The 19,820-nt window shown below is 60.8% G+C and overlaps 1 protein-coding gene across 1 annotated transcript in view; it reads left to right on the top strand.

Annotated features, from left to right (window-relative positions):
- The window catches only part of EPPK1 (epiplakin 1), a 46,915-nt gene that overhangs the window by 8,905 nt on the left and 18,190 nt on the right, over nt 1-19,820 (top strand). The window contains exons 3-4 of the mRNA XM_040586685.1: nt 3-5,054; nt 5,370-14,102. Coding sequence (XP_040442619.1) covers nt 3-5,054; nt 5,370-14,102 — 13,785 coding nt within the window. The remainder of the gene's footprint in view (nt 1-2; nt 5,055-5,369; nt 14,103-19,820) is intronic.

The following is a 19,820-nucleotide window of genomic DNA, read 5'->3' as shown; positions in this document are numbered from 1 at the left end:
AGCGCGAGACAGCGCCGCTGGCTGAGAACGGCGAGGCCACGGGCCCCTGGCAGGAGCAGGAGCAGGAGCAGCAGCTGCAGCGGTCCCTGAAGTCCCACACTGTCGAGGTGTCGGCGGGCGGCTTCCAGGGCAGGAAGGTCTCCCTGTGGGAGCTGCTCTTCTCCAAGTATGTCTCCGAGGCAAAGAGGCAGGAGCTGCTGGGGCAGGCCCGCGCCAGGAGTCTGGCGCTGGACGAGCTGGCAAGGCTCCTCACCGTGCTCGTCGAGGAGGCGGCAGAGCAGAGCAGCAAGATGAAATTCCCGGGCCTCAGGAGGCAGGTGACTGCCTCGGATCTGGTGGACTCGGGCATCATCGACAAGGACACGCTGGCCGACCTCGTCCAGGGCTCCAAGACCGTGGAGGAGGTGACGGAAATGGCCTCCGTCAAGCGCTACCTGGACGGCACGGGCTGCATCGCCGGCGTGCTGGTGCCCTCCAAGGCTGACCCCACCAAGACGGAGAAGATGAGCATCTACCAGGCCATGTGGAAGGGCATCCTGAGGCAGGGCACGGCTCTGGTGCTGCTGGAGGCGCAGGCTGCCACCGGCTTCCTCATTGACCCGCTCACCAACGAGAAGCTCTCTGTGGACGAGGCCATCTCGTCCGGGCTGGTGGGCAGCGAGCTGCACGAGAAGCTCCTGTCGGCCGAGAGGGCCGTGACAGGCTACACGGACCCCTACACTGGCGACCAGATCTCCCTCTTCCAGGCCATGAAGAAGGAGCTCATTGTCAAGGAGCACGGCATCCGCCTGCTCGAGGCCCAGATCGCCACCGGCGGCATCATCGACCCCGTGCACAGCCACCGCCTCCCCGTGGAGGTGGCCTACCGGCGCGGCTACTTTGACCAGGAGATGAACCAGATCCTCTCCGACCCCAGCGATGACACCAAGGGCTTCTTCGACCCCAACACCCACGAGAACCTCACCTACATGCAGCTCCTCCACCGCTGCGTGCCCGACCCAGACACGGGGCTGCTCATGCTCCAGCTGATGGACAAGGGCTCCGTGCTCTACCAGCTGACAGAGGATGCCCGCAAAGCCCTGCAGGACGCCCGCACCACCCTCAGCGTGGGGCTCTTCCAGGGCCAGAGCGTCACCGTCTGGGAGCTCCTCTTCTCCCGCTACGTCCCCGACCACCGGCGCCAGGACCTCCTCCGGAAGTACAAGGCGGGGACGGTCACCATCTCGGAGATGATCACCCTCCTCACCGCCATCATCAGCACAGCTGAGGGCCAGGGCCACGGCACCGCCCTGGCCCGCAAGCCAGTGCAGCGCGAGACAGCGCCGCTGGCCGAGAACGGCGAGGCCACGGGCCCCTGGCAGGAGCAGGAGCAGGAGCAGCAGCTGCAGCGGTCCCTGAAGTCCCACACTGTCGAGGTGTCGGCGGGCGGCTTCCAGGGCAGGAAGGTCTCCCTGTGGGAGCTGCTCTTCTCCAAGTATGTCTCCGAGGCAAAGAGGCAGGAGCTGCTGGGGCAGGCCCGCGCCAGGAGTCTGGCGCTGGACGAGCTGGCAAGGCTCCTCACCGTGCTCGTCGAGGAGGCGGCAGAGCAGAGCAGCAAGATGAAATTCCCGGGCCTCAGGAGGCAGGTGACTGCCTCGGATCTGGTGGACTCGGGCATCATCGACAAGGACACGCTGGCCGACCTCGTCCAGGGCTCCAAGACCGTGGAGGAGGTGACGGAAATGGCCTCCGTCAAGCGCTACCTGGACGGCACGGGCTGCATCGCCGGCGTGCTGGTGCCCTCCAAGGCTGACCCCACCAAGACGGAGAAGATGAGCATCTACCAGGCCATGTGGAAGGGCATCCTGAGGCAGGGCACGGCTCTGGTGCTGCTGGAGGCGCAGGCTGCCACCGGCTTCCTCATTGACCCGCTCACCAACGAGAAGCTCTCTGTGGACGAGGCCATCTCGTCCGGGCTGGTGGGCAGCGAGCTGCACGAGAAGCTCCTGTCGGCCGAGAGGGCCGTGACAGGCTACACGGACCCCTACACTGGCGACCAGATCTCCCTCTTCCAGGCCATGAAGAAGGAGCTCATTGTCAAGGAGCACGGCATCCGCCTGCTCGAGGCCCAGATCGCCACCGGCGGCATCATCGACCCCGTGCACAGCCACCGCCTCCCCGTGGAGGTGGCCTACCGGCGCGGCTACTTTGACCAGGAGATGAACCAGATCCTCTCCGACCCCAGCGATGACACCAAGGGCTTCTTCGACCCCAACACCCACGAGAACCTCACCTACATGCAGCTCCTCCACCGCTGCGTGCCCGACCCGGACACGGGGCTGCTCATGCTCCAGCTGATGGACAAGGGCTCCGTGCTCTACCAGCTGACAGAGGATGCCCGCAAAGCCCTGCAGGACGCCCGCACCACCCTCAGCGTGGGGCTCTTCCAGGGCCAGAGCGTCACCGTCTGGGAGCTCCTCTTCTCCCGCTACGTCCCCGACCACCGGCGCCAGGACCTCCTCCGGAAGTACAAGGCGGGGACGGTCACCATCTCGGAGATGATCACCCTCCTCACCGCCATCATCAGCACAGCTGAGGGCCAGGGCCACGGCACCGCCCTGGCCCGCAAGCCAGTGCAGCGCGAGACAGCGCCGCTGGCCGAGAACGGCGAGGCCACGGGCCCCTGGCAGGAGCAGGAGCAGGAGCAGCAGCTGCAGCGGTCCCTGAAGTCCCACACTGTCGAGGTGTCGGCGGGCGGCTTCCAGGGCAGGAAGGTCTCCCTGTGGGAGCTGCTCTTCTCCAAGTATGTCTCCGAGGCAAAGAGGCAGGAGCTGCTGGGGCAGGCCCGCGCCAGGAGTCTGGCGCTGGACGAGCTGGCAAGGCTCCTCACCGTGCTCGTCGAGGAGGCGGCAGAGCAGAGCAGCAAGATGAAATTCCCGGGCCTCAGGAGGCAGGTGACTGCCTCGGATCTGGTGGACTCGGGCATCATCGACAAGGACACGCTGGCCGACCTCGTCCAGGGCTCCAAGACCGTGGAGGAGGTGACGGAAATGGCCTCCGTCAAGCGCTACCTGGACGGCACGGGCTGCATCGCCGGCGTGCTGGTGCCCTCCAAGGCTGACCCCACCAAGACGGAGAAGATGAGCATCTACCAGGCCATGTGGAAGGGCATCCTGAGGCAGGGCACGGCTCTGGTGCTGCTGGAGGCGCAGGCTGCCACCGGCTTCCTCATTGACCCGCTCACCAACGAGAAGCTCTCTGTGGACGAGGCCATCTCGTCCGGGCTGGTGGGCAGCGAGCTGCACGAGAAGCTCCTGTCGGCCGAGAGGGCCGTGACAGGCTACACGGACCCCTACACTGGCGACCAGATCTCCCTCTTCCAGGCCATGAAGAAGGAGCTCATTGTCAAGGAGCACGGCATCCGCCTGCTCGAGGCCCAGATCGCCACCGGCGGCATCATCGACCCCGTGCACAGCCACCGCCTCCCCGTGGAGGTGGCCTACCGGCGCGGCTACTTTGACCAGGAGATGAACCAGATCCTCTCCGACCCCAGCGATGACACCAAGGGCTTCTTCGACCCCAACACCCACGAGAACCTCACCTACATGCAGCTCCTCCACCGCTGCGTGCCCGACCCGGACACGGGGCTGCTCATGCTCCAGCTGATGGACAAGGGCTCCGTGCTCTACCAGCTGACAGAGGATGCCCGCAAAGCCCTGCAGGACGCCCGCACCACCCTCAGCGTGGGGCTCTTCCAGGGCCAGAGCGTCACCGTCTGGGAGCTCCTCTTCTCCCGCTACGTCCCCGACCACCGGCGCCAGGACCTCCTCCGGAAGTACAAGGCGGGGACGGTCACCATCTCGGAGATGATCACCCTCCTCACCGCCATCATCAGCACAGCTGAGGGCCAGGGCCACGGCACCGCCCTGGCCCGCAAGCCAGTGCAGCGCGAGACAGCGCCGCTGGCCGAGAACGGCGAGGCCACGGGCCCCTGGCAGGAGCAGGAGCAGGAGCAGCAGCTGCAGCGGTCCCTGAAGTCCCACACTGTCGAGGTGTCGGCGGGCGGCTTCCAGGGCAGGAAGGTCTCCCTGTGGGAGCTGCTCTTCTCCAAGTATGTCTCCGAGGCAAAGAGGCAGGAGCTGCTGGGGCAGGCCCGCGCCAGGAGTCTGGCGCTGGACGAGCTGGCAAGGCTCCTCACCGTGCTCGTCGAGGAGGCGGCAGAGCAGAGCAGCAAGATGAAATTCCCGGGCCTCAGGAGGCAGGTGACTGCCTCGGATCTGGTGGACTCGGGCATCATCGACAAGGACACGCTGGCCGACCTCGTCCAGGGCTCCAAGACCGTGGAGGAGGTGACGGAAATGGCCTCCGTCAAGCGCTACCTGGACGGCACGGGCTGCATCGCCGGCGTGCTGGTGCCCTCCAAGGCTGACCCCACCAAGACGGAGAAGATGAGCATCTACCAGGCCATGTGGAAGGGCATCCTGAGGCAGGGCACGGCTCTGGTGCTGCTGGAGGCGCAGGCTGCCACCGGCTTCCTCATTGACCCGCTCACCAACGAGAAGCTCTCTGTGGACGAGGCCATCTCGTCCGGGCTGGTGGGCAGCGAGCTGCACGAGAAGCTCCTGTCGGCCGAGAGGGCCGTGACAGGCTACACGGACCCCTACACTGGCGACCAGATCTCCCTCTTCCAGGCCATGAAGAAGGAGCTCATTGTCAAGGAGCACGGCATCCGCCTGCTCGAGGCCCAGATCGCCACCGGCGGCATCATCGACCCCGTGCACAGCCACCGCCTCCCCGTGGAGGTGGCCTACCGGCGCGGCTACTTTGACCAGGAGATGAACCAGATCCTCTCCGACCCCAGCGATGACACCAAGGGCTTCTTCGACCCCAACACCCACGAGAACCTCACCTACATGCAGCTCCTCCACCGCTGCGTGCCCGACCCGGACACGGGGCTGCTCATGCTCCAGCTGATGGACAAGGGCTCCGTGCTCTACCAGCTGACAGAGGATGCCCGCAAAGCCCTGCAGGACGCCCGCACCACCCTCAGCGTGGGGCTCTTCCAGGGCCAGAGCGTCACCGTCTGGGAGCTCCTCTTCTCCCGCTACGTCCCCGACCACCGGCGCCAGGACCTCCTCCGGAAGTACAAGGCGGGGACGGTCACCATCTCGGAGATGATCACCCTCCTCACCGCCATCATCAGCACAGCTGAGGGCCAGGGCCACGGCACCGCCCTGGCCCGCAAGCCAGTGCAGCGCGAGACAGCGCCGCTGGCCGAGAACGGCGAGGCCACGGGCCCCTGGCAGGAGCAGGAGCAGGAGCAGCAGCTGCAGCGGTCCCTGAAGTCCCACACTGTCGAGGTGTTGGCGGGCGGCTTCCAGGGCAGGAAGGTCTCCCTGTGGGAGCTGCTCTTCTCCAAGTATGTCTCCGAGGCAAAGAGGCAGGAGCTGCTGGGGCAGGCCCGCGCCAGGAGTCTGGCGCTGGACGAGCTGGCAAGGCTCCTCACCGTGCTCGTCGAGGAGGCGGCAGAGCAGAGCAGCAAGATGAAATTCCCGGGCCTCAGGAGGCAGGTGACTGCCTCGGATCTGGTGGACTCGGGCATCATCGACAAGGACACGCTGGCCGACCTCGTCCAGGGCTCCAAGACCGTGGAGGAGGTGACGGAAATGGCCTCCGTCAAGCGCTACCTGGACGGCACGGGCTGCATCGCCGGCGTGCTGGTGCCCTCCAAGGCTGACCCCACCAAGACGGAGAAGATGAGCATCTACCAGGCCATGTGGAAGGGCATCCTGAGGCAGGGCACGGCTCTGGTGCTGCTGGAGGCGCAGGCTGCCACCGGCTTCCTCATTGACCCGCTCACCAACGAGAAGCTCTCTGTGGACGAGGCCATCTCGTCCGGGCTGGTGGGCAGCGAGCTGCACGAGAAGCTCCTGTCGGCCGAGAGGGCCGTGACAGGCTACACGGACCCCTACACTGGCGACCAGATCTCCCTCTTCCAGGCCATGAAGAAGGAGCTCATTGTCAAGGAGCACGGCATCCGCCTGCTCGAGGCCCAGATCGCCACCGGCGGCATCATCGACCCCGTGCACAGCCACCGCCTCCCCGTGGAGGTGGCCTACCGGCGCGGCTACTTTGACCAGGAGATGAACCAGATCCTCTCCGACCCCAGCGATGACACCAAGGGCTTCTTCGACCCCAACACCCACGAGAACCTCACCTACATGCAGCTCCTCCACCGCTGCGTGCCCGACCCGGACACGGGGCTGCTCATGCTCCAGCTGATGGACAAGGGCTCCGTGCTCTACCAGCTGACAGAGGATGCCCGCAAAGCCCTGCAGGACGCCCGCACCACCCTCAGCGTGGGGCTCTTCCAGGGCCAGAGCGTCACCGTCTGGGAGCTCCTCTTCTCCCGCTACGTCCCCGACCACCGGCGCCAGGACCTCCTCCGGAAGTACAAGGCGGGGACGGTCACCATCTCGGAGATGATCACCCTCCTCACCGCCATCATCAGCACAGCTGAGGGCCAGGGCCACGGCACCGCCCTGGCCCGCAAGCCAGTGCAGCGCGAGACAGCGCCGCTGGCCGAGAACGGCGAGGCCACGGGCCCCTGGCAGGAGCAGGAGCAGGAGCAGCAGCTGCAGCGGTCCCTGAAGTCCCACACTGTCGAGGTGTCGGCGGGCGGCTTCCAGGGCAGGAAGGTCTCCCTGTGGGAGCTGCTCTTCTCCAAGTATGTCTCCGAGGCAAAGAGGCAGGAGCTGCTGGGGCAGGCCCGCGCCAGGAGTCTGGCGCTGGACGAGCTGGCAAGGCTCCTCACCGTGCTCGTCGAGGAGGCGGCAGAGCAGAGCAGCAAGATGAAATTCCCGGGCCTCAGGAGGCAGGTGACTGCCTCGGATCTGGTGGACTCGGGCATCATCGACAAGGACACGCTGGCCGACCTCGTCCAGGGCTCCAAGACCGTGGAGGAGGTGACGGAAATGGCCTCCGTCAAGCGCTACCTGGACGGCACGGGCTGCATCGCCGGCGTGCTGGTGCCCTCCAAGGCTGACCCCACCAAGACGGAGAAGATGAGCATCTACCAGGCCATGTGGAAGGGCATCCTGAGGCAGGGCACGGCTCTGGTGCTGCTGGAGGCGCAGGCTGCCACCGGCTTCCTCATTGACCCGCTCACCAACGAGAAGCTCTCTGTGGACGAGGCCATCTCGTCCGGGCTGGTGGGCAGCGAGCTGCACGAGAAGCTCCTGTCGGCCGAGAGGGCCGTGACAGGCTACACGGACCCCTACACTGGCGACCAGATCTCCCTCTTCCAGGCCATGAAGAAGGAGCTCATTGTCAAGGAGCACGGCATCCGCCTGCTCGAGGCCCAGATCGCCACCGGCGGCATCATCGACCCCGTGCACAGCCACCGCCTCCCCGTGGAGGTGGCCTACCGGCGCGGCTACTTTGACCAGGAGATGAACCAGATCCTCTCCGACCCCAGCGATGACACCAAGGGCTTCTTCGACCCCAACACCCACGAGAACCTCACCTACATGCAGCTCCTCCACCGCTGCGTGCCCGACCCGGACACGGGGCTGCTCATGCTCCAGCTGATGGACAAGGGCTCCGTGCTCTACCAGCTGACAGAGGATGCCCGCAAAGCCCTGCAGGACGCCCGCACCACCCTCAGCGTGGGGCTCTTCCAGGGCCAGAGCGTCACCGTCTGGGAGCTCCTCTTCTCCCGCTACGTCCCCGACCACCGGCGCCAGGACCTCCTCCGGAAGTACAAGGCGGGGACGGTCACCATCTCGGAGATGATCACCCTCCTCACCGCCATCATCAGCACAGCTGAGGGCCAGGGCCACGGCACCGCCCTGGCCCGCAAGCCAGTGCAGCGCGAGACAGCGCCGCTGGCCGAGAACGGCGAGGCCACGGGCCCCTGGCAGGAGCAGGAGCAGGAGCAGCAGCTGCAGCGGTCCCTGAAGTCCCACACTGTCGAGGTGTCGGCGGGCGGCTTCCAGGGCAGGAAGGTCTCCCTGTGGGAGCTGCTCTTCTCCAAGTATGTCTCCGAGGCAAAGAGGCAGGAGCTGCTGGGGCAGGCCCGCGCCAGGAGTCTGGCGCTGGACGAGCTGGCAAGGCTCCTCACCGTGCTCGTCGAGGAGGCGGCAGAGCAGAGCAGCAAGATGAAATTCCCGGGCCTCAGGAGGCAGGTGACTGCCTCGGATCTGGTGGACTCGGGCATCATCGACAAGGACACGCTGGCCGACCTCGTCCAGGGCTCCAAGACCGTGGAGGAGGTGACGGAAATGGCCTCCGTCAAGCGCTACCTGGACGGCACGGGCTGCATCGCCGGCGTGCTGGTGCCCTCCAAGGCTGACCCCACCAAGACGGAGAAGATGAGCATCTACCAGGCCATGTGGAAGGGCATCCTGAGGCAGGGCACGGCTCTGGTGCTGCTGGAGGCGCAGGCTGCCACCGGCTTCCTCATTGACCCGCTCACCAACGAGAAGCTCTCTGTGGACGAGGCCATCTCGTCCGGGCTGGTGGGCAGCGAGCTGCACGAGAAGCTCCTGTCGGCCGAGAGGGCCGTGACAGGCTACACGGACCCCTACACTGGCGAACAGATCTCCCTCTTCCAGGCCATGAAGAAGGAGCTCATTGTCAAGGAGCACGGCATCCGCCTGCTCGAGGCCCAGATTGCCACCGGCGGCATCATCGACCCCGTGCACAGCCACCGCCTCCCCGTGGAGGTGGCCTACCGGCGCGGCTACTTTGACCAGGAGATGAACCAGATCCTCTCCGACCCCAGCGATGACACCAAGGGCTTCTTCGACCCCAACACCCACGAGAACCTCACCTACATGCAGCTCCTCCACCGCTGCGTGCCCGACCCGGACACGGGGCTGCTCATGCTCCAGCTGATGGACAAGGGCTCCGTGCTCTACCAGCTGACAGAGGATGCCCGCAAAGCCCTGCAGGACGCCCGCACCACCCTCAGCGTGGGGCTCTTCCAGGGCCAGAGCGTCACCGTCTGGGAGCTCCTCTTCTCCCGCTACGTCCCCGACCACCGGCGCCAGGACCTCCTCCGGAAGTACAAGGCGGGGACGGTCACCATCTCGGAGATGATCACCCTCCTCACCGCCATCATCAGCACAGCTGAGGGCCAGGGCCACGGCACCGCCCTGGCCCGCAAGCCAGTGCAGCACGAGACAGCGCCGCTGGCCGAGAACGGCGAGGCCACGGGCCCCTGGCAGGAGCAGGAGCAGGAGCAGCAGCTGCAGCGGTCCCTGAAGTCCCACACTGTCGAGGTGTTGGCGGGCGGCTTCCAGGGCAGGAAGGTCTCCCTGTGGGAGCTGCTCTTCTCCAAGTATGTCTCCGAGGCAAAGAGGCAGGAGCTGCTGGGGCAGGCCCGCGCCAGGAGTCTGGCGCTGGACGAGCTGGCAAGGCTCCTCACCGTGCTCGTCGAGGAGGCGGCAGAGCAGAGCAGCAAGATGAAATTCCCGGGCCTCAGGAGGCAGGTGACTGCCTCGGATCTGGTGGACTCGGGCATCATCGACAAGGACACGCTGGCCGACCTCGTCCAGGGCTCCAAGACCGTGGAGGAGGTGACGGAAATGGCCTCCGTCAAGCGCTACCTGGACGGCACGGGCTGCATCGCCGGCGTGCTGGTGCCCTCCAAGGCTGACCCCACCAAGACGGAGAAGATGAGCATCTACCAGGCCATGTGGAAGGGCATCCTGAGGCAGGGCACGGCTCTGGTGCTGCTGGAGGCGCAGGCTGCCACCGGCTTCCTCATTGACCCGCTCACCAACGAGAAGCTCTCTGTGGACGAGGCCATCTCGTCCGGGCTGGTGGGCAGCGAGCTGCACGAGAAGCTCCTGTCGGCCGAGAGGGCCGTGACAGGCTACACGGACCCCTACACTGGCGACCAGATCTCCCTCTTCCAGGCCATGAAGAAGGAGCTCATTGTCAAGGAGCACGGCATCCGCCTGCTCGAGGCCCAGATCGCCACCGGCGGCATCATCGACCCCGTGCACAGCCACCGCCTCCCCGTGGAGGTGGCCTACCGGCGCGGCTACTTTGACCAGGAGATGAACCAGATCCTCTCCGACCCCAGCGATGACACCAAGGGCTTCTTCGACCCCAACACCCACGAGAACCTCACCTACATGCAGCTCCTCCACCGCTGCGTGCCCGACCCGGACACGGGGCTGCTCATGCTCCAGCTGATGGACAAGGGCTCCGTGCTCTACCAGCTGACAGAGGATGCCCGCAAAGCCCTGCAGGACGCCCGCACCACCCTCAGCGTGGGGCTCTTCCAGGGCCAGAGCGTCACCGTCTGGGAGCTCCTCTTCTCCCGCTACGTCCCCGACCACCGGCGCCAGGACCTCCTCCGGAAGTACAAGGCGGGGACGGTCACCATCTCGGAGATGATCACCCTCCTCACCGCCATCATCAGCACAGCTGAGGGCCAGGGCCACGGCACCGCCCTGGCCCGCAAGCCAGTGCAGCGCGAGACAGCGCCGCTGGCCGAGAACGGCGAGGCCACGGGCCCCTGGCAGGAGCAGGAGCAGGAGCAGCAGCTGCAGCGGTCCCTGAAGTCCCACACTGTCGAGGTGTCGGCGGGCGGCTTCCAGGGCAGGAAGGTCTCCCTGTGGGAGCTGCTCTTCTCCAAGTATGTCTCCGAGGCAAAGAGGCAGGAGCTGCTGGGGCAGGCCCGCGCCAGGAGTCTGGCGCTGGACGAGCTGGCAAGGCTCCTCACCGTGCTCGTCGAGGAGGCGGCAGAGCAGAGCAGCAAGATGAAATTCCCGGGCCTCAGGAGGCAGGTGACTGCCTCGGATCTGGTGGACTCGGGCATCATCGACAAGGACACGCTGGCCGACCTCGTCCAGGGCTCCAAGACCGTGGAGGAGGTGACGGAAATGGCCTCCGTCAAGCGCTACCTGGACGGCACGGGCTGCATCGCCGGCGTGCTGGTGCCCTCCAAGGCTGACCCCACCAAGACGGAGAAGATGAGCATCTACCAGGCCATGTGGAAGGGCATCCTGAGGCAGGGCACGGCTCTGGTGCTGCTGGAGGCGCAGGCTGCCACCGGCTTCCTCATTGACCCGCTCACCAACGAGAAGCTCTCTGTGGACGAGGCCATCTTGTCCGGGCTGGTGGGCAGCGAGCTGCACGAGAAGCTCCTGTCGGCCGAGAGGGCCGTGACAGGCTACACGGACCCCTACACTGGCGACCAGATCTCCCTCTTCCAGGCCATGAAGAAGGAGCTCATTGTCAAGGAGCACGGCATCCGCCTGCTCGAGGCCCAGATCGCCACCGGCGGCATCATCGACCCCGTGCACAGCCACCGCCTCCCCGTGGAGGTGGCCTACCGGCGCGGCTACTTTGACCAGGAGATGAACCAGATCCTCTCCGACCCCAGCGATGACACCAAGGGCTTCTTCGACCCCAACACCCACGAGAACCTCACCTACATGCAGCTCCTCCACCGCTGCGTGCCCGACCCGGACACGGGGCTGCTCATGCTCCAGCTGATGGACAAGGGCTCCGTGCTCTACCAGCTGACAGAGGATGCCCGCAAAGCCCTGCAGGACGCCCGCACCACCCTCAGCGTGGGGCTCTTCCAGGGCCAGAGCGTCACCGTCTGGGAGCTCCTCTTCTCCCGCTACGTCCCCGACCACCGGCGCCAGGACCTCCTCCGGAAGTACAAGGCGGGGACGGTCACCATCTCGGAGATGATCACCCTCCTCACCGCCATCATCAGCACAGCTGAGGGCCAGGGCCACGGCACCGCCCTGGCCCGCAAGCCAGTGCAGCGCGAGACAGCGCCGCTGGCCGAGAACGGCGAGGCCACGGGCCCCTGGCAGGAGCAGGAGCAGGAGCAGCAGCTGCAGCGGTCCCTGAAGTCCCACACTGTCGAGGTGTCGGCGGGCGGCTTCCAGGGCAGGAAGGTCTCCCTGTGGGAGCTGCTCTTCTCCAAGTATGTCTCCGAGGCAAAGAGGCAGGAGCTGCTGGGGCAGGCCCGCGCCAGGAGTCTGGCGCTGGACGAGCTGGCAAGGCTCCTCACCGTGCTCGTCGAGGAGGCGGCAGAGCAGAGCAGCAAGATGAAATTCCCGGGCCTCAGGAGGCAGGTGACTGCCTCGGATCTGGTGGACTCGGGCATCATCGACAAGGACACGCTGGCCGACCTCGTCCAGGGCTCCAAGACCGTGGAGGAGGTGACGGAAATGGCCTCCGTCAAGCGCTACCTGGACGGCACGGGCTGCATCGCCGGCGTGCTGGTGCCCTCCAAGGCTGACCCCACCAAGACGGAGAAGATGAGCATCTACCAGGCCATGTGGAAGGGCATCCTGAGGCAGGGCACGGCTCTGGTGCTGCTGGAGGCGCAGGCTGCCACCGGCTTCCTCATTGACCCGCTCACCAACGAGAAGCTCTCTGTGGACGAGGCCATCTCGTCCGGGCTGGTGGGCAGCGAGCTGCACGAGAAGCTCCTGTCGGCCGAGAGGGCCGTGACAGGCTACACGGACCCCTACACTGGCGACCAGATCTCCCTCTTCCAGGCCATGAAGAAGGAGCTCATTGTCAAGGAGCACGGCATCCGCCTGCTCGAGGCCCAGATCGCCACCGGCGGCATCATCGACCCCGTGCACAGCCACCGCCTCCCCGTGGAGGTGGCCTACCGGTGCGGCTACTTTGACCAGGAGATGAACCAGATCCTCTCCGACCCCAGCGATGACACCAAGGGCTTCTTCGACCCCAACACCCATGAGAACCTCACCTACATGCAGCTCCTCCACCGCTGCGTGCCCGACCCGGACACGGGGCTGCTCATGCTCCAGCTGATGGACAAGGGCTCCGTGCTCTACCAGCTGACAGAGGATGCCCGCAAAGCCCTGCAGGACGCCCGCACCACCCTCAGCGTGGGGCTCTTCCAGGGCCAGAGCGTCACCGTCTGGGAGCTCCTCTTCTCCCGCTACGTCCCCGACCACCGGCGCCAGGACCTCCTCCGGAAGTACAAGGCGGGGACGGTCACCATCTCGGAGATGATCACCCTCCTCACCGCCATCATCAGCACAGCTGAGGGCCAGGGCCACGGCACCGCCCTGGCCCGCAAGCCAGTGCAGCGCGAGACAGCGCCGCTGGCCGAGAACGGCGAGGCCACGGGCCCCTGGCAGGAGCAGGAGCAGGAGCAGCAGCTGCAGCGGTCCCTGAAGTCCCACACTGTCGAGGTGTCGGCGGGCGGCTTCCAGGGCAGGAAGGTCTCCCTGTGGGAGCTGCTCTTCTCCAAGTATGTCTCCGAGGCAAAGAGGCAGGAGCTGCTGGGGCAGGCCCACGCCAGGAGTCTGGCGCTGGACGAGCTGGCAAGGCTCCTCACCGTGCTCGTCGAGGAGGCGGCAGAGCAGAGCAGCAAGATGAAATTCCCGGGCCTCAGGAGGCAGGTGACTGCCTCGGATCTGGTGGACTCGGGCATCATCGACAAGGACACGCTGGCCGACCTCGTCCAGGGCTCCAAGACCGTGGAGGAGGTGACGGAAATGGCCTCCGTCAAGCGCTACCTGGACGGCACGGGCTGCATCGCCGGCGTGCTGGTGCCCTCCAAGGCTGACCCCACCAAGACGGAGAAGATGAGCATCTACCAGGCCATGTGGAAGGGCATCCTGAGGCAGGGCACGGCTCTGGTGCTGCTGGAGGCGCAGGCTGCCACCGGCTTCCTCATTGACCCGCTCACCAACGAGAAGCTCTCTGTGGACGAGGCCATCTCGTCCGGGCTGGTGGGCAGCGAGCTGCACGAGAAGCTCCTGTCGGCCGAGAGGGCCGTGACAGGCTACACGGACCCCTACACTGGCGACCAGATCTCCCTCTTCCAGGCCATGAAGAAGGAGCTCATTGTCAAGGAGCACGGCATCCGCCTGCTCGAGGCCCAGATCGCCACCGGCGGCATCATCGACCCCGTGCACAGCCACCGCCTCCCCGTGGAGGTGGCCTACCGGCGCGGCTACTTTGACCAGGAGATGAACCAGATCCTCTCCGACCCCAGCGATGACACCAAGGGCTTCTTCGACCCCAACACCCACGAGAACCTCACCTACATGCAGCTCCTCCACCGCTGCGTGCCCGACCCAATGACTGGTCTTTATTTCCTTAATATTTTTTGAAGAAAATTTAAAATTTTTTTCATGCCCTTCTTCATTACTGCCGTGGTGTTTAATTTTGCTAATGTTTATAGTTCTTTGTCTCCTGGTATATTCCTGTTATATAGATATATATACGTCATATTTTTAAAAAATCCTAGTTCTATTCAGGTTATTTTCTGGGTTTTCTCCTTTTTTTCAGTAGCCTGACCATATCAGGTATAGCTTTTAATGACTGCCCCAAGCATTTTAGTATAGCGTATTAAGCCTTCATCTTCTGTAGTCTTTCAAGAACCCAGGAATCAAGTTGGGTTATCTATGGTCATTTTGTTGAATTATCTTTTCTTTATTTTCCTTATCCAGGTTTAAATGGAAGTATATCTTCATGTGGTGTGTGTTTTGTAGTGAGAACTGTATTTTTATTTTCCTTCTAGTGTGTTTTCTTTTACATGAAGAACATTCTGTTCCTAGCACATTTGCATGGCATTATTGGAGTCTCAGGGTTTGAAGCCTAGTTTTACATGTAGCTCAGATTTCCACATAGGCTCTATGTCAGGCTCGTGTTAGGTATCACCAGACTGGGATGCATTCTCTGTTTTTGCTTTTAATATCTCAGCTTGTCTATTTTTTCTGGGGGTGTCTGGACTACATATACCCTCATCTCAGAGTGGTTTGGTCTCCCTACTGATCCACACACTCAGTTCATGCCCATGCTGTGCTTTCCATCCCTTTCCATCCCTCCAATTCTCCAGCTGTCCATGGAGCCTCTACAGTGAGCTGTGGTCCACGTGCTCTATGCAAAAGCTGCGAGCCGCAGTGTGTTTGCTCATGCTGTATTTCTAGCCTATCCATCCACGGTCAGGGAAGCTGGCAGAGGAGCATCCATTCTCTCCAGCTGGATCCTCTGTGCATTTCTCAGCTCCTTTTGTCGCCCTGTGTCCTGAGCTGCCTCAGCCCCATGAGCCACACCGCTGGAGAGGAGGCAGCCCTGGAACTACTCTGCCACAGACTTCAGGGTTGAATAATGCTACTACTGTTTGATAGAAGAAAACTTACTCTCTTTAAATGCATTACCTTAGGCTAGTTGCCTTAATTAACCCAGTAATGTCCTGTAAAATGGACTTTTTGCCACAGCTTGTACAGCTGATAGCTGGAAACAAGTGTAGATTAGCCAGGGAATTCCTCACCACAACCTGCTGTGTATCCCAAAGGTTTGCATGGGCTCAAAAAGTGAATGGACAGATTAACGGGAGAGAAGTCCCCTGAGTGTTATTAAATGCAAAGACACATCTCTGCCTCAGCAGGTCCCTCAGCTGCAGGTTACTAGAAGCTGGAAGACATGATCAGGGAGGTGTCGGTGAGGTTTGCGCTGCTCTTACATACTTAGGGTAGGCTCTGATACTGGACAAAGCTGGCTGCTGTACGGTGGAGACACGGCCTTCTGCTCTGGGCTGGTATAACTATGACTGTCCTACCACCATCTGCATTACAAACATGGGGGAGCATCAGAAACATCACAATTCACTGAAAGTGCCAGAGCGTAATGGGGAAGTTTTACAGCTCTCAGGCCTAGCCACACTCTGTACTGGGGTTAGTTCAGCTTCTTAACACACTGACCTGCAGACACTGTAATGCCATCTCTGGGGGGGGGCTTGATGATCTGGGCTCCTATGTAAATCAAGGGGCCTCATATTAATCTTCTACACTCCTGCTCTTTCCTAGAAATTGATTAGAAAATGCTTTAGCCAAAGCCAGGGTGAATGGCCAAGCTGTGTCTTTCACACTATCTAGCCTTGTGCATTTCTGCCTCTCAGAGCCCTGCACGCTGCTGCTGTGTAAGAGGGCTCACTACCAGCTGCTGCATGAGACAAAGCACCCAGCTGGATAGGCCCTTGCCCTGCTCCAGCACAGCCATTCCTTTGTTTCTGCCCACATCCCTTGCCCACAGACTGTCTCCTCTCATTCAGTCTCTAGTTCCACATCTTTCAGCCTTTGCCATGCTTTTCACCTGGTCTCCAAGTGTCTCTGTTCATAGAATCACAGAATGACAGAATGGTTTGGGTTGGAAGGGACCTTAAAGATCATCTAGTTCTACCCCTCCATGCCCTATACCTTCACTAAACCACGTTGCTCAAAGCCCCATCCAGCCTGGCCTTGAAAAAATACCATTTAACTAAACCCAACTGAAAGCTACTGGCTTATTTTTTATTTGTTCCACTAGGATATACAAAAGAAAAAGAACCAAGGGGAATCTCCATAGCGTTCTGAAGTTCTCAGACTCCTAGCGCTGGGCCAGAGCATCATCTGCCAACAGCCAGCACCTCAAAGCTTGGTTGTTATCACCTTGTGGCACTGGATATGGAAAAAAGCCAGTCTCACATAGAGATCAGGAATGGGAGGAGGACTGCACAGGATAGAAAGCATGCACTAAGGAAAGGAAGGTAGGGTAGGGTCTTGCAGCATGGGCCCAGCGCCAAAGCTTGGCTGCCTCCCCCACCATGTTGCTCTGGCCCTCCCAAGGACTGTGCGGCGAGCAGCTCACAGCTCTCCTCGGCACATTAATAGCAGGCAGCACTGAAGGCTGGAACAGCCTTCCCAGGCAGCATGGTAGCCTGGCCTGGGCTGCAGGGCAGATACAGAAGCAGGCTGGTTAGACAGTCAGTTCTTCCTCTGTCAGGGGAACAGGGGCTTCCATGGCCACATGGACCATCAGGGCTCACTTCAGGAGTTGTGTTAGACAGCCACGCACTTGAACAGCCAGGAGCTAGCACTATCTCTGTAAGAAACTCAGTCCCAGGTCAGGCAATGAAGCCTAATGGGAGTGTGATAGCAGCGATGGTCCTCCCTGACGAGGGATGCAGAGAGTGAGCTGAGGCAAAACAAACTTCAGGGCTTGTGATTTGGAGTCACATTGTGACTTGCCTGCAGGGCGGAGGTTTCTGGAAAGGCTCATAAGTGCTGGGGAGGAGACTGTGACCATGGACCCCACACAGAGGAAGATGAAGGAAAGAGGTTCTGGCATTAAAATGTGTGGTTCAGGCAGGAAGATGAAGGCCAGGCCTTCCATGACATTATTCCCTGAAGCAGGCCAGGTACCACATGGAAGCAGATAATAAAGCAGACATAAATTCATAAAATGGGGCTGAGAAGCTGAAAAGATGTTATCATAGAAGTTTTGCATCCCCAAGCAAAGGAGAGGCCAAGCTCACACCTGGTGAGGTGGTTGTTGATGTCTTTTCCCCAAGTAGCAAGCAATAGGACAAGAGGAAATGGCCTTAAGTTGCACCACCAAAGGTTTAGATTGGATATTAGGAAAAATTTCTTCACTAAAAGGGTTGTCCAGTGTCACAGCACTCTCCAAACCATCAAGCTGCAACAAGGTCTTTTACCACCACAGATGGCATACTCTTCATGCCAGTCCCTCTGCTGCCTTCTCCTTGTCTCACCTGATCAAGGGCCCACTCTCTCTTCTCTTGCTTCTTCCTCTCTCTCTCTTCCTCAGCAGTTCTCTCTTTCTTGGCTACCCAACCTCTTAACAGAACAGCCACAGCTGCACCTTATCTACATCAGCCAACCCACCACCCCTGAGGCCAGCCCACAGTTGTATATTATCAATGCTAATTAACCCAGCTTCATTCCTCTACAGTCCAGCACTGGAACAGGCTGCCCAGGGAGGTGGTGGCATCACCATCCCTGAAGGTATTTAAAAGATGCCTAGATGTGGCACTTGGGGATGTGGTTTAGTGGTGGGCTTGGCAGTGCTGGGTTAACGGTTGGGCTTGATGATCTTTAAGGTCTTTTCTAACCTGAATGATTTTACGGTGAAAACCGGAATGGAGAAAAGGAAAAGCGAGGAACCATTAAAAGAAGCAGAATCTTGTTTAAACACAATACAGAAAAAAAGTAGAGAACCAGGATAAATATCTAGGGTTGAGGAACTGGAATGCCTCATCTTCAACAACACACCAGCATGCCATGGGTTTCTTGCGAGGAGGCTCAGCAGGTGGATGCTGTGACACCAAATTACAAAATGCACAAGAACAGCAGAGGACGGTGTGCTGGTGGCAGCATGGGGCCCTTATCAGAGAGCTTAGAGCTGGGTCAAAGTCACAAGCACGCCATCAGAGAACCCTGGACTGAAGTTCCAGCTCCAGGGAGCAGGGCAAGGGGAAGGTGAGCAGACAAAAATAAGGGGCAGTGGCTGGCTGTGCAGAGAGTGAGCTAGGTAGATAGTGTCCTCTGCAGTCAGGAGGAAGGGCAGATCCCGAGCAGGGATGTAGAGGGGACATAAAAACATAGATGACATGGATAAGGCAAGCAGGGAACTAATGTTTGTTATTTTCCGTAAGAACTAGGTTGTGGAGAAATATCAGGAAAGATTTCTGCATGCAGCAGTTAAACCATGGCAGTTGCTGCTGGGGTGTCACGGAGGCAGAAGCTGCAAATGCTCAAAGGAAAGAAAAGGCAAGAAAAAGTGATCCATCTTCTCAGTGAGGGGGGTCACCAGTGGGGCCCAGAGGGATCCATGCTGGGAGCTGAGCTATTCAACGCATGCAGACATGGCCTGGGAAATGCTGTGAACAGTGAAGAAACAGATGGTATTAAATTATTCAGCTTAGTAAAGAAAAATGCCAGCTGCAAAAACTGCAGGAAGACCAAGCAACATAGAGTGACTGGAGTTAAAATAGCAGATTATGTTCAAGGTAGGTAAAAAGGCACACAGAGGGAGAAGCAATCCTAGTGTCTGTGTACCCAGCTCTGAGCTGTTACCGGTCAGCAGCAAGAATTGCAACAGATTATTTGATGTGGGCTCAACAGCGGTCAGAATAAATCAAATGTTGGGATTAGGGAGGGAATGTGCCTGTGCCAGGGTAACATGCACAAGCTGTGTCCATCCAAAGGCACCACATCATACCCCGAGGGGAGATCAGGCTCCTTTGTGGAGCTGCAACCAGGATCTCTGCAGTGGCCCAGCTTTGGTGGTCAGTGGGGCTTTGGGGCTGTGAGGCAGAGTGGAAGGAGAGAACCTGCTCCTTTGAGGGTGTCTGGTCAAAGGAGCCATCAACAAGAACATACAAGAGCAAACCTGATAGGCAAATCATACGGGATGTGGCAATGGGAACAAACCTGGCCAGTCACACCAATGGGTCAGTATGTGTGGAGTGAGAGGATGCTTATTTTTTTCTGTTGAGATGATAAGAAAATGGAAGGAGGCAAACACAGAGACATAAAACCTGACCAATAAGTGTTAACAAAGACAATAACCAGAAACAAATCTGATCAGTGGCATTAAGTGATGGGTTATGAAGAAACTGCAGGCACACTAGGACTTCGTGGCTGGAACAGATGTAACCCTGAGGGTCTCAGCATCAGTAGCTGGAGGGGTCTCAACTCACGGATCTGGGGAGGGTCCCACAGACTGTGTACCAAAAACCAGCTACTGAGGGGGACTAGCATGAGTGAGGGCTCCATGCTGATGGCTGAAGCGGGACCACAGGTCACAGTCCTTGTGGGACATGGGACCAGCACGTGTGCCGGCTGGTGGGGGGGGGCTGTAAGCATCTTCCCCAACCCTGGTGTGCATGGGGAGTGTGGGTGTGTGTTCACCAGCAAACATCAAACTGACCAGATGGTGAGTAGGGGACCCATGGGTGAGGATCTGGGCAGGTCTGTCAGGCAGGCAGAGGGGCTGTGTTGGTACTCGGGATCCATGAGTGTGCGTGTGCTTGC

Source organism: Falco naumanni, chromosome 3 (assembly GCF_017639655.2).
Source record: "Falco naumanni isolate bFalNau1 chromosome 3, bFalNau1.pat, whole genome shotgun sequence".
Taxonomy (NCBI): domain Eukaryota; kingdom Metazoa; phylum Chordata; class Aves; order Falconiformes; family Falconidae; genus Falco; species Falco naumanni.
Note: the sequence above shows the minus strand (reverse complement) of the source record. Positions and strands in the feature narration are given on the sequence as shown.